Source organism: Ursus americanus, chromosome 26 (assembly GCF_024610735.1).
Source record: "Ursus americanus isolate L20-20 chromosome 26, mUrsAme1.1.p, whole genome shotgun sequence".
Classification (NCBI taxonomy): domain Eukaryota; kingdom Metazoa; phylum Chordata; class Mammalia; order Carnivora; family Ursidae; genus Ursus; species Ursus americanus.
The window spans coordinates 33,780,832-33,793,185 of record NC_142152.1 but is presented as its reverse complement, the minus strand read 5'-3'; the positions used below and the strand labels follow the sequence as shown (position 1 = coordinate 33,793,185).

General features: G+C 42.4%; 1 protein-coding gene across 2 annotated transcripts in view; it reads left to right on the top strand.

Annotated features, from left to right (window-relative positions):
* The first annotated feature begins 1,077 nt into the window (after window positions 1-1,077).
* The window catches only part of PPP4R3A (protein phosphatase 4 regulatory subunit 3A), a 37,547-nt gene continuing 26,270 nt past the window's right edge, over window positions 1,078-12,354 (top strand). For both annotated transcript variants that reach the window (XM_045807610.2, XM_045807608.2), the window contains exon 1: window positions 1,078-2,089. In XM_045807610.2, the coding sequence (XP_045663566.1) occupies window positions 1,948-2,089 (142 nt within the window). In that variant the 5' untranslated portion in view covers window positions 1,078-1,947. The remainder of the gene's footprint in view (window positions 2,090-12,354) is intronic.

Genomic DNA, 12,354 nt, shown 5'->3' with positions numbered 1-12,354 from the left:
CACTTAAAAATCAATATTTTGGAAAAAAACTTAACTTGTATATGTGAATCTACTTTTTCAATTGTAAATTTAATAAACTCTAAATACAGATTAAGTATTTCTGCTTCCAAGTAGAAATTTACACCAGGGGTAAAGTACACATCGCATTTTGAACTTAGTACGAAAAAATGAATGTAAAAATCATTAATTTTATATTGATTAATATTTTGAAGATACTGCATTCAATAAAATACATTAACACATATCAGTTTCTTTGTACTTTTTCAAAAATTGGCTACTGTGAAATTTTAAACTACATGTGGCTCATTTTATTTCTAGTGGACAGCAATGACTTCGACGGCCTGGCAAATAGAAGCCCCCAAGGCGGCTCTTAACTTTCGTGAGAATGAGAATTTGGAATGAGATTGATTCCTTTGTGAAGATTAGCAGTGCTTAACCTCCCACGTCGAGAACTACTCATCCCGATTATACAATATCGTATCCGTATCTGGTTTCATGAGCCCTTCAAATTCTTTTTTGCAACATGGAGGACTAGAAAAGAACAGCTCTGATAAAGAGTAAGGGAATGGCGGTAGCAGCTGGACTGTAAGGTGAGGTTTTAGACTTGTCACTTCGGGCCTGGTGCCAGCCGTCCCGTTTCTAGACTCGCCACACCACTGCGTGTCCCATGGCGGCTCCCAAGACCTGCGGCTGCCCTCGCCATGCAAACCTGTGGCCTTTTCCGGAAGCTTTTCAATGTCTCCCCAAAGGAAAAACGCCTTAAGTTCGCGAGGCTCCGGCGCCTCCCCAAGTGTGCGCTCCAGGCGCCCAGGAGAGGACACTCGTGGACGCGGAGGCGCCGCGGGAGAGTGCTAGGGCGACGCGGCCCGCCGCTTGTAAGGCAGGAAGGGGCAAGGGCTGCGGGACAGCGAGGAACCGAGAAGACCGCCGCCCCCGAAGCCCGAGACGCCAGGCGCGCGGCGGGTAGGCGCGCCGAGGCGGTAGGCGGGCTCCACGCCCCTTTCGAATCCCCGAACTGGGCTGATGACGAACACAGGGCGCGACGGCGCACACGCCGCCCCGCGCTCGCACGACGGTGCGTGCAGGGAGCGCGAGGGAGCCCCGGGCCGTCACCGGCGCGACCAGCGTTCCGCCTCCTCCGCTCCCTGCGCTCCCGCCACCTCGGCAACTCGGCGCCCGCCTACCGCCTCCGTCCGAGGCCTCCGCCGCAGCGAGGCTCCCGGCCTCGCTCCTGTCTCTTTAAATGGTGGGGCCAACGGGCCGCCCCTGCAGCTTCTGCCTGGGTGGCCCCGCGCGCTGCTATTGAGGGGCGAACCAAGATGGCGGCGGCTTTGGCTGTGTGAGGAAGACGGAAGAGGCGGTGGCAGAGGCGAAGGGAAAGGGACTTCCAGGAGGCAGGAGCGCTCGTGCGCCTGGGGGCTCTCGCAGTCTCCCGCGCAGTGGTAGCAGCTGCAGCAGGAGCAGGCGCCCCTCGGCTTGGGATATTTGAAGCAGGGGAGCGGAGCGGAGCCACTGGCTGCGGTGGCAGGGCCAGGTATAAGGAAGGAAAACATGGCGGCGGCGGCCTGAGGAGGCGGCGGCAGCGCGGGAAGCGGCTTCGCGGAGATCATGGCGGAGGCGGGAGCAGGGCAGTGACCGGCGCCCCGAGTTGCTACCGCTTGGGGCCGGGAGGCTGTAAAGCGCTGCGCGCCCCTCTCGGGGCGGCCGGCCTTGCCGAGCTTGGACAATAGCGCTGAGGAGTCGGAGGCGAGGAAAGACTGGGGCCCAGAGCTCGGGCCCGGGAGCGGGCCATGCGGGCGGCACCGCGGCCCCGCGGCGGCCAGCGGCGGCAGTGAGGCCTGGGAATCCTCCGCTTGCGGGTGTCCTCCCGCCTTGGCTCCCGCGTGTCCCGGCCCCCCTTCCTGGGCGACGCCAGCGGGGCCTCTGCCCCGGCCCCCGGGCGGCACGATGACCGACACCCGACGGCGGGTGAAGGTTTACACGCTCAACGAGGACCGGCAATGGGACGACCGGGGTACCGGGCATGTGTCGTCTGGCTACGTGGAGCGGCTGAAGGGCATGTCCCTGCTTGTCAGGGCCGAAAGCGATGGTAAGTGAAGCTCCTTGCGGCGGGACCCTTGCCTTCCCCCCGGCTCCGGGCCACATCCCTGGTTGTTGGGGGGGCGGGCAGTGGCCCTCTAAGAGAACGGAGGGGGCGACCGGGGCTGGGGGCGGCTGCCGCCCTGGAAGAGGGCGGGCCACCAGCACCCCAGTCCTCTCGGAATTAGCTGCACGGAGAGCGCTCGAAATGTCTTTTGCTTTCCAGCGCCTGGTAGCACTTGCGGGGACGAGGGGAGCCCAGCACGTTTGAGCTGTGCTGCCTGGGCGTGTGGAGAGGTCGGGGGCCTAGGATCGGGAGCCCGGACTGTGCTGTTCTTTTGCACTAGAGTGACCTTGAGAAAGGCACTGATTAATCCGATCTTCTGCCTTAGTTCACTCATCTGTAAAGCAGGCGTGAAACTTTCTCGGAGCGAAGAAAGTTCTTAGGTGTTTCACTCTTTGGAGAACGTTTTGCTGTGCTTCCCCCCCCCCCCCGCCCCTTTTAAACTATTTTTCTGCCACATCTTTTTGATCCTGTTGCAGGTTGGCTACACCGGTTCATGGATCCGGCAACTCTGCATTCGGCAGAGAAAACTCTTCTTTGCCTTGAGAAGATAGATTTGTGTTTCCCAGTATTGTCTTTTTCACTAATAATGCAGAATTTTGTGTACAGTTTGTGTAAACGTCTTACAAGTGTGAAACTATTTTATGCGAGCTTTTTTGAGTCACAATTTGGTTCAGTTAACAGGTGGGGAGAAGTTGGCAGATTACTTTGGGAAGACCTTTCCTATCTGCCCTAGTGCCTATGCTTTGCGTATTTTGAAATAGCCCTCAAGGTTCAAAGACCTAGTTTGAAAATAACTGTTTAACATTTTTCAAAACTTTCTTTAGGGTTTGCCACTTCCCTCTGTGACATACCTTCAGTTTCACTTAACATGTTCACATCAGGTATTTCCAAATTGTTTTTTCTGAATTGGAAAATCTGGTTACATTAGTCTATAATTTCACTGTAGCTGTTTCAGTTTATTACGATTGTAGTTGTTCTGTAGCTGAATTATTACAAACTCGTGTCAAGGAATTTTAATTGGACTTTCAATCCAATACTCCCAATTCTATGAAAAACAAGACTCACCCTTCTGTAATTAAAGACTGTAGGGACATTGATTTTCAATTGGAATTGAAAAACTGTAATTTAGAGTTCCATTGCCCACAGGTGATCTTTATAAGGCTACCCCAAATAACCTAGTTGGAGAGAAGTTATTTCCCTTCAGAGGCATTTAAAGGATTTTGAATACATTGAGTGTATTTTTCTGAGGTCTATTTATTTGCCTCTTAAAAATACAAGTTTGTGTCGGTGTACTTTTGTATGTTTCTATCACATAGTCATTGAGTACCCTCAAATGTCCTTCTTTGCATGTTTGGAAAGCTTTTTACATAATGAGTTGAAAAGTATGGGCTGTGTAGGTTCAGTTAACTGCCAGATGAAGGTGTGTGTAGATTTGAGATCAGTTCTTTGAAGTCTCGTAACTTACCAGGAATAATTGTCACATCACATATTTAATTGGACTCTGTTAATACAGAGCCCGTTGTTTAAAATATTTTTAAGCATTAAGTTTTAATGTCATACTATGCTAGGGAATCCTACTCTACTAACGTACTAATGTAGGGGTCTGGTTTTTTTCCCATTTTTGTTTTTACCACTTTGGAAATAGCCCCTAAACTCTCATCCTTGGGAAAGTTTGGGACTCTGCAATGAAACAGGTTGAATGGCAAAAACAAAAAGGCCTTAATTTTTTATCCATTTTATTTATTTTTTTCTTATTGTTAGAGAAAGCTGAAATAAATGTAACTGGTGTGCTCTTATTAATTTAAGATGTAAGGAAAACTAAATCCAAAGAGTGGGCTTAGAAGATAGCAGCATACTTATGAAATACTGTCATAAATAATCTCTAGTTTGATGATTAATGTTTTTTTTTTAAACAGGAAGACTCCAAATAGGAACGATAATCAAAATTTATCGAGTGCCTACTGTGTGCTAGAAACTCTTTACTTGTATCTGCTGATAGAAGTGCTGTTATTAGCCATATTTTGCAGATGGGGAAACTGAGGCTCTGACAGCCTATGGCTTGAGACTGTTACTAATTATTCTCATTAACTGTTTATAGTGTGTTTTAAACTCCCCTACTGCTCGACTAGCCTCATATGTCCTCCTTTGCATGTTTGGAAAACTTTTTACATAATTAGTTGAAAAGTATGGGCTGTGTAGGTTCAGTTAACTGCCAGATGAAAGTGTGCGCAGATTTGAGATCAGTTCTTTGAAGTCTTGTAACTTACCAAGAATAATCGTCACATCACATATTTAATTGGACTCTGTTAATACAGAGGCCGTTGTTTAAAGTATTTTTAAGCACTAAGTCTTAATGTCATACTATGCTAGGGAATCCTACTCTACTAACCTAATGTAGGGGTCTGGTTTTTAGCAAACTTGCATTTGCTGCTAAATACTTAAAGGCTCAAAGTTTATTTCAAAGAACATGAAAAGAATTTTTAGCCTAAAGATACTTAAAATTGTTTATCTTCAAGGCACGGGGTGGGGGGGTTATGTACAGACTGCTGTTTTTGGTTATCCATTATTGTATGCTTCTTCCGTTCTCCATTATAGGATAATTGAGAAGTTTCTTTTTATTGTGGTGAGCAAAGTGGAAAGTATTTCAGATTTTCCATAAAATGAGACATTTATCTTGTTAGAGGTGCTTATACACTAAACTGAAAATCAGGAAGGCAGTTCTGAATGGAAGTACTTGCGGCCTCCCTATTAACAGGGCGCATCTTTTCTAAGTGTGCCTTTCCCCTCTGAACTGGATGGTTTGGCAGATCTGTAGCCCACCTTGCCTTGGAGGAGAGAGATATCCTGCCAAGCTACTGAGCCCATTCCCTAGGTTGCATCCTTATTCGGTAGGTTCCTTTTGGCAAAGTGTATTGTAGGAACATGGCCCTTTCTTTAATGAAGATAGATTACCTCATTTCTCGGGTTTTTGTCATAGCCAGCTATCTGCAAAGTTCCATCTTCCAAAAAAAATTACTTGGTGTTGTTTTTTTTCTTCTTTCAGTTTATGCTGTACCTGTTAAGTTGCATGAAGGGTAATAATGTCGTCCCTTACTTGCTTGTCACTTTATGTTCAATTATTGGGGCGCCTGGGTGGCTCAGTCGTTAAGCGTCTGCCTTCGGCTCAGGGCGTGATCCTGGCGTTCTGGGATGGAGCCCCACGTCCGGCTTCTCCGCTGGGAGCCTGCTTCTTCCTCTCCCACTCCCCCTGCTCGTGTTCCCTCTCTCACTGGCTGTGTCTCTGTGTCAAATAAATAAATAAAACCTTTAAAAAAAAAATCATTCTATTATGGTTTTTACCACTTCCACCTTCCAATTTTAGAATTGATAAAGACTTTGGAATTTCTCCACACACTGAAGGATGTCTTTTTAACATAAAATCATATCCATGCTCTTTATTCTGGATTACTTGCCAGGCATCAAGAATAGTTTCATCTATTATCTGAGTTGCTTATTGCAAAGTTTAAAAGGTTAAATTTTCAGTGTTACTTGAGTCACAAAGAAAATGAGACATGGGGAAATGTTTTTGTTCAAGTTAGCACTGCTAGCTAGTGGTAAAAACTAGAATCCTGTACCTCTGCCTCTTGTAGATCTTGGCTGTAGGTAGTGCCTCACCCCCACTCTAAGTAGAAAAGGAGGTCAGAACACTTTGGGTGGAAAGCCTGTTTTGTTTTGTTTTGTTTTGTTTTGTTTTGTGTGGGCTGTTGTGAAAGAAACGAAGAGAGATAAGTATCAGCAAAAATTTTTTTTTCTCTTATAAATTAGTAAGCAGTATAGAATCTTGCCTGCAGTAAGCGTTCCAGATTTAGCTACTGAGAAGAGCTCAATGTCAGTACTGGGAGAAATGCTTCACTCTGAAAAGTTCATTTAAACCCTTTTTTTCCTTCTTATGTAGACCTACTTTGTAGAAAATTACTAGGCCTAGGGTAAGCAAACCCCTGTTTATCATCTTCTGTGTGTGGTAACTTCTGACAGTTTGAAGTCCATCAGCCACGCTGGGTATAGGTGATAGGGCCTGAGTGTAGTGAAGGCCTGACGCAGGCATGGGACCTTTTCATGTAAGGCTACTCCTCCCCCCCCAGCCTTTGTTTCAGTTTTTAAATGCTGTGTGTAATGGTGAGCCACAAAATTAGGAGAGAGGGAACACAGACTAGGTTTAAAGCCTACACCAGTGTCCTGTCCAGATGACGTTTTGGACTGACATTAACTCATTTTTGATGGTGTTTTCTTCCCACTAATGAAACACGGTACTTAAGCTCCTGCTCTTGGTTTTGAGCATTGATAAGGACAAAATATACCAGCGATGCCTAGATGTTGAACTGTGGAGTGACAGAGCTGAACCTGGTCATTCTGAAATCCCTAAGTGTTTATCCAAATCAAAATTAAGACCAGGACCAATGTGTCTTTAACTACCTGAATCTGATTGGTTGGTAGGTTGATATTGAAAATAGAACCATAAAAGTTATAGAAACTCTATAATATATCATTTCTCCAGTGAAAGGAAGTGGTATCTTCTAAATAAGCAAAATTTCTAGCTAAAAGACACTGTATCGGAAAGATTACAAATCTGAACAGTTTTCTTGGAATGTTTCCTAAATATTATATACTAAAATGTTTTTCTTAAGCAGTATAATAAAACTGATGGTTAATCTTTCGTTCTAATGTGTTTCTGGGTTGTAGTTATTATCACTAGTTTTTCTGTTCAGCAGTACAGTGATGCTCGTGAAACGATACGTTGTCCATGCTCTAAGAAAAACAAGTATTGAGTGCTGGTTATGTAGTATATGCTAGTATATTCACTTTAATATGAATTTTTAGTTAATACAGCAACCTTATGAGGTATTATTTTTTCTAACCATAAGTCTCCCTGTATTGATTATTTGATTGGGTAGTTCTGTGGTCTTTGTTTCCTGCACTCAGCCAGACACCTACTTTTTTTTTTAATGTACAGTTTTTCCGTTTTAAAATATTTGCTTGAATTCGGTGTATGAGTATGTGTGTTAGACTGAAACTCAAATAAGCTGTCTGCTGGCTGGATCCAGGCTGCAGGCACTAGTTGTAGTTCTCTGATTTAAACACTTCTGGAATGATATTTCACTCTGCACTACCAGCTCCTTACCACCCCACTCCCTGGAGGTGTTGTTTTGATAGAGGTGTGTTGGGGATTGGCAAAAGAATACAAGAAAAGCTCTCACATTTCGTTTTGCGGGGAGGGAACATTTGTAATGCCTAAAATTGTGCATACTCGTAATTGTACTAAATGTTTTGTCCATCTTTCTTGCTTATTTGTGTTTGACAGCTTCTACTTGCAGTTGTCTTGGTAATGTTCTGAGTGGCATTTTCCCTCTTGTACCATTGTTCCCCTATTTTCTGAGAGTACAGACCTCCTTGTTTATTTGGGGCATCTATTTATGTCAGGATACACAGATCTGTCATCTAAGAGTAGCACAGTATTTCACTGTATATATTTAATTCACACAGTCCTCTGTTGGTGGCATTAGAGTAGCATTTCTGAAACCCTCCTTAGGATACCTTTATACTCTTAAAATAGGGGATTGTCAAAAGCTTTTGTTTATGTGGGTTGTATCTACTGATACTTGCCACATTAGAATTTAAAACTAATTCTTTAAAAAGCTTTTAAGTCAGAAGAGTGTCACTCTTTTACAGTTTTACAGATCTCTTTAATGTCTGGTTTAATTTTTAAAAAAAGATTCTTTTTTTTTTTTTAAAGATTGTATTTATTTGACAGGGATAGAGACAGCCAGCGAGAGAGGGAACACAAGCAGGGGGAGTGGGAGAGGAAGAAGCAGGCTCCTAGCGGAGGAGCCTGATGTGGGGCTCGATCCCATAACGCTGGGATCTTGCCCTGAGCCGAAGGCAGACGCTTAACCGCTGTGCCACCCAGGCGCCCCTTAAAAAAGGATTCCTAACCTGCTTCTGCATTCAGTCTTCTGCAATACCAGTATAGACACTGAGAAAAATAAGGGTGAAAAAGGCAAATAACTTCTTAGTAGTAATACTATGAAAATAGTTTTGATTTTCCAGACTCGCTGAGGTCCCACACGTTGAGAACAGCTGGCATAGAGATTGTTTCTAGATTTTTACCGTTATGAACACTGCTAGTGACTTGCTTGTTCATATACTTGGCACTGTGTGAAGATGTAGGCTAATTTCCTAGAACTGTTGGGCCAAAGAGGACTGTGTTTCAAAAGCTTGGTAGAGAAAGATAAAATGACCCTTTCAAAAAGTTGTGCTGATTGTAGTTTTGGTAATGGTAAACAAGAATTAAGGACCCTCTTTATTTTTTGAAGAAGTATGTGTATAAATATGGACTTGTAGGCCTATCAGAGCTTCTGTGGAACAGACTCTTTTAACAAGCACTCGCTGTGCAGGAATACTCTTTAGTTCACCTGAAGATGGTTGATTTTGCTAGTGGTCTGAAGGAATAGATTTTGCAATGACAAGTGAATTACATGTATTGATGCATTCCCCTTAGTTTGATCACTGTCTTGTTGTTTCTTTGTGTCTCCATATTTCCTTTATGTTGAAAGTGGGAAGGCCTTTCTCAAGTCTTGATATTGGGATTTGCTGTGTAGGCTTGTCTTTCACTCCGTGTGACGGAGTGTCTTTGTCAGATGGTGAGGAGGAGGTGTCATGGAGAGGGTGAGAGTGAATTCTTCTTGGGGGATAAGGGCATTTATTGGAGAGGATGGGTATGTTTCTCAAATAAGTTGGGTGGGGGCCGTTGTGCATATGTGCTTCAGTTATTAAGATAAACTGAACCTACCCTGTATCAAAAGCACGTGTTTCTCCCTTTAACAAGAACCATCTCTGCCTCCCCTTGATGTTGCTTAAGGTCTGCTGCTATGGATCATCTTCCTCATTTTCTCCCCTGTTGTTTCTGTTACCATGATAAATGCCTCTCACCTACAGTTGAACTCCACATCCCCAGCCGTACCCATTTATTACTAGGATGGAATTGCTGTTCCCAGTGCTGTAGCTATAGCAACTGATACGACTGATCTTGTTGGGAGAAAGGATTGTGTTAATGCATATTAACACTCATCTGGATCTTTTTCTATTGATTGGAAAAGCGCTGATAACTTGATCCAGTAGAAACTAAGAGATGGGGGAAGGGAATGTATGACCTAGAAATCAAACTGTGAAGTTTTTGATAGATGACCTAGAAATAAAACTAGAAATATATCTTTGTTATTATCCTAGCCCCCAAACTAAAAGGCAGTTTCACACGCTCCAGCCTCTACAGCCTACTGATTTTCTAGGGAGCATGGTATTTGGGGACCAGAGCTGGGCTTCCTAAGGTGGTGCCTTAGACCAAAGCCATGGGATATGGCTGTGATGTGTTTCAGGAGAGATACTTCCCCTTAACATCTTGAATGGCCCAGTAAAGAAAAACTTGCCAACACCAGAAGCTTCCAGTTATCTACTTACTCTTGTTTTAGCTAGGGCTTTGGGAGGGTACACTTCAAGCTTTCGGTTTGGGATTTTTCCTTTCTAATTATCTTGACCCTGTAATTTTATGTAGTTTTGAAGCAAATGCAAAAGGGATTGGTACTTGAAAAATAATAGTTACACCCCTGCTGGTTTTGTTTTAGTAGCAGCCCAGTCAGGTGTGTGTTTTTCTTTCTTTCCTTTTTTAAGTACACTGCACACCCACCATGGAGCCCAAAGTGGGGCTTGAACTCATGACCCTGAGACCAAGACCTGACCTGAGATCAAGGGTCAGATGCTTAACAGACTGAGCCACCCAGGCGCTCTCTCCTTTTTTTTAATTGAAGTGTAGTTGATGTACAATGTTTCAGGTGTGTTTCTTGAAAGCACAGTTTGAAATGATAACTTTACCCCACTGTGCCATATGTTGTTTACCCCTACTCTTAAACCTTAAAAAAAAAAAGTTTTGAATTGTAATAGATCAAAAAGTTACACAAATGCTAAGTATTCAGCTTGGTGAATTTTCACAAAATAACCAGCACTCTGGAAGCTTGCTTCATGTCCCTTCACAGTTACTATCTCCCCCTGCCTGCTAGTACCATAGATTAATTTTTGCTACTCTTTGAACTTTATGTAAATAGAATTATATGGTATATATTTTTCTCTGAGGTTTCTTTCATTCATGTTTGTAAGATTCATGTATGTTGCATTCACGTATTTGGTTCATTCATTAACGTTACAATGAGGTGTTTCACTGTATGAATATTTACATCTTTTTTTTAATTGACATTGTTCACATGCTGTATAATTCATTGTTTTTTAGTATATTCACAGGGTCATGTAACTATCACCACAGTCTTTTTAATTTTTTAAGTAACCTCTACACCCAGCGTGGGGCTCAAACTTACAACCCCGAGATAAAGAGTTGCATGTTCTACCGACTGAGCCAGCCAGGCTCCCCACCACAATCTAATTTTAGAATATTTTGTTCTCTCTGAAAGAAATCATGTACCCATTAGCGGTCACTCCCCATTCACTCCCCCTTTCCTCCCTAAACCACTAATCTACACATCTTTCTCTGATTTGCATACTCTGTACATTTTATGTAAAAACAGTCATATAATATATAGTCTTTTGTGATTGGCTTCTTTCACTTGTAATATTTTCAAGGTTCATCCAGCATGTATTTTTTTTTGTGTAGCTGAAAAGTATTTTATTCATTAGGTTTTGGACATTTGGATTGTTTGCACTTTTTTTTGCTGTTATGAGAAATGCTAAGAACATGTACACATATTTGTGTGAGCATATGTTTTCATTTCTCTCGGGTATACACCTAGGAGTGGAATTGCTGGTAACTAGCAATTGAGTAATTGCCAAACCGTTTTCCAAAGTGGATGCCTTTTTGCATACCCACAAGCAAAATGTATGAGGGTTCCAATTTCTCCACGTGGTTGCCAACACTTGTTATTGGCAGCGCTGTCTTTGATTATAGGCATCCTGGCAGATGTTAAATGGTATCTTATTTGTGGTTTTGATTTGTATTTCCTTAAGGACTAATGATGTGTTGAGCATCTTTTCGTATGTTCATTGTCCATTTATGTATCTTCTTTGAAGAAATATCTATTCATATCTATTGCCCATTTTTAAATTTGGTTGTCTTTTTATTAAGTTGTCAGAGTTCTGTATACAAATTCCTTATCAGATATAGGATTTACAGATATTTTATCCCATATTGTGGGTTGTCTTTTCACATGCTTAATGGTATTATTTGTAGCACAGATTCTGATTTTGATCATAATCCAATTATCATTCATCAGTGATGTCCAGTATTTTCTTTTGGGTAGGTGTGCTTTTGTGTGGTTTAACTTTTAAAGAGGCTAACTTAGTTTGGTTCTAGGATACTAAACCTTTTGGATCTTCTGAATGTTACAAAGTAATCCGGTTGTTTCATTCTATTATTTATTTAGTTTTCTAGAAATGGATTGTTTTTTAGGACATGATATATTTCAAAGTGGTTTTTTTTTGGAATTATTTTCTCCTAGAAACCACATTTTGAGTATATGCCACAAAAAGTAAGTTTGATCTGTAATGTACCTGACATACTCTGATTTCACTGGGAAATGATAGATGGCAATTTTTGTTCTTGTATTTACGAAAAACAATGGAAGAATATTTACAATGAAAGTTGGAGTCTTACTACTTTTGAGAGACTCTAGACATTGAGTTCATTTGCTTGCTGCTTTTTCTTGTTTTGAGTACATCACTAGACAACTCTTGGTAATTACCAAAATAAAAAAATCCAGTAATTGTGCATAAAGAAAATTGAAGCACTGGGAATTTAATTAATATGGCAAAGATTAGGAGAAGAGGAGGAAGATTAAACCAAATTTCCCTTAGAATGTGAGGATACTTGTCTGAACCTCAGTAAGCCAGAAATAGTAATTTTAAAAAGCCTAAAGAAATGGGGTATTGGGGGTACAGGGGGTAGAGGTGGGAAAAATATGGAGACTGTTTAGTTACCTTAAGTATAGAAAGAATTAGAGACACATTTAGAGTTAAGTTTACCTGTGTTAGACACAGTGGGAGGATTCGAGTGAAGTGGGAGGCTGTGTGCACAGGGTGTTCACAAATTAAGTCCTTACATCTTGGTAAATGCTGGTATTTTACTGTATTTGGTATCACTTAACACTGTTCTGAGCACAGAGGAGTGAACGGTC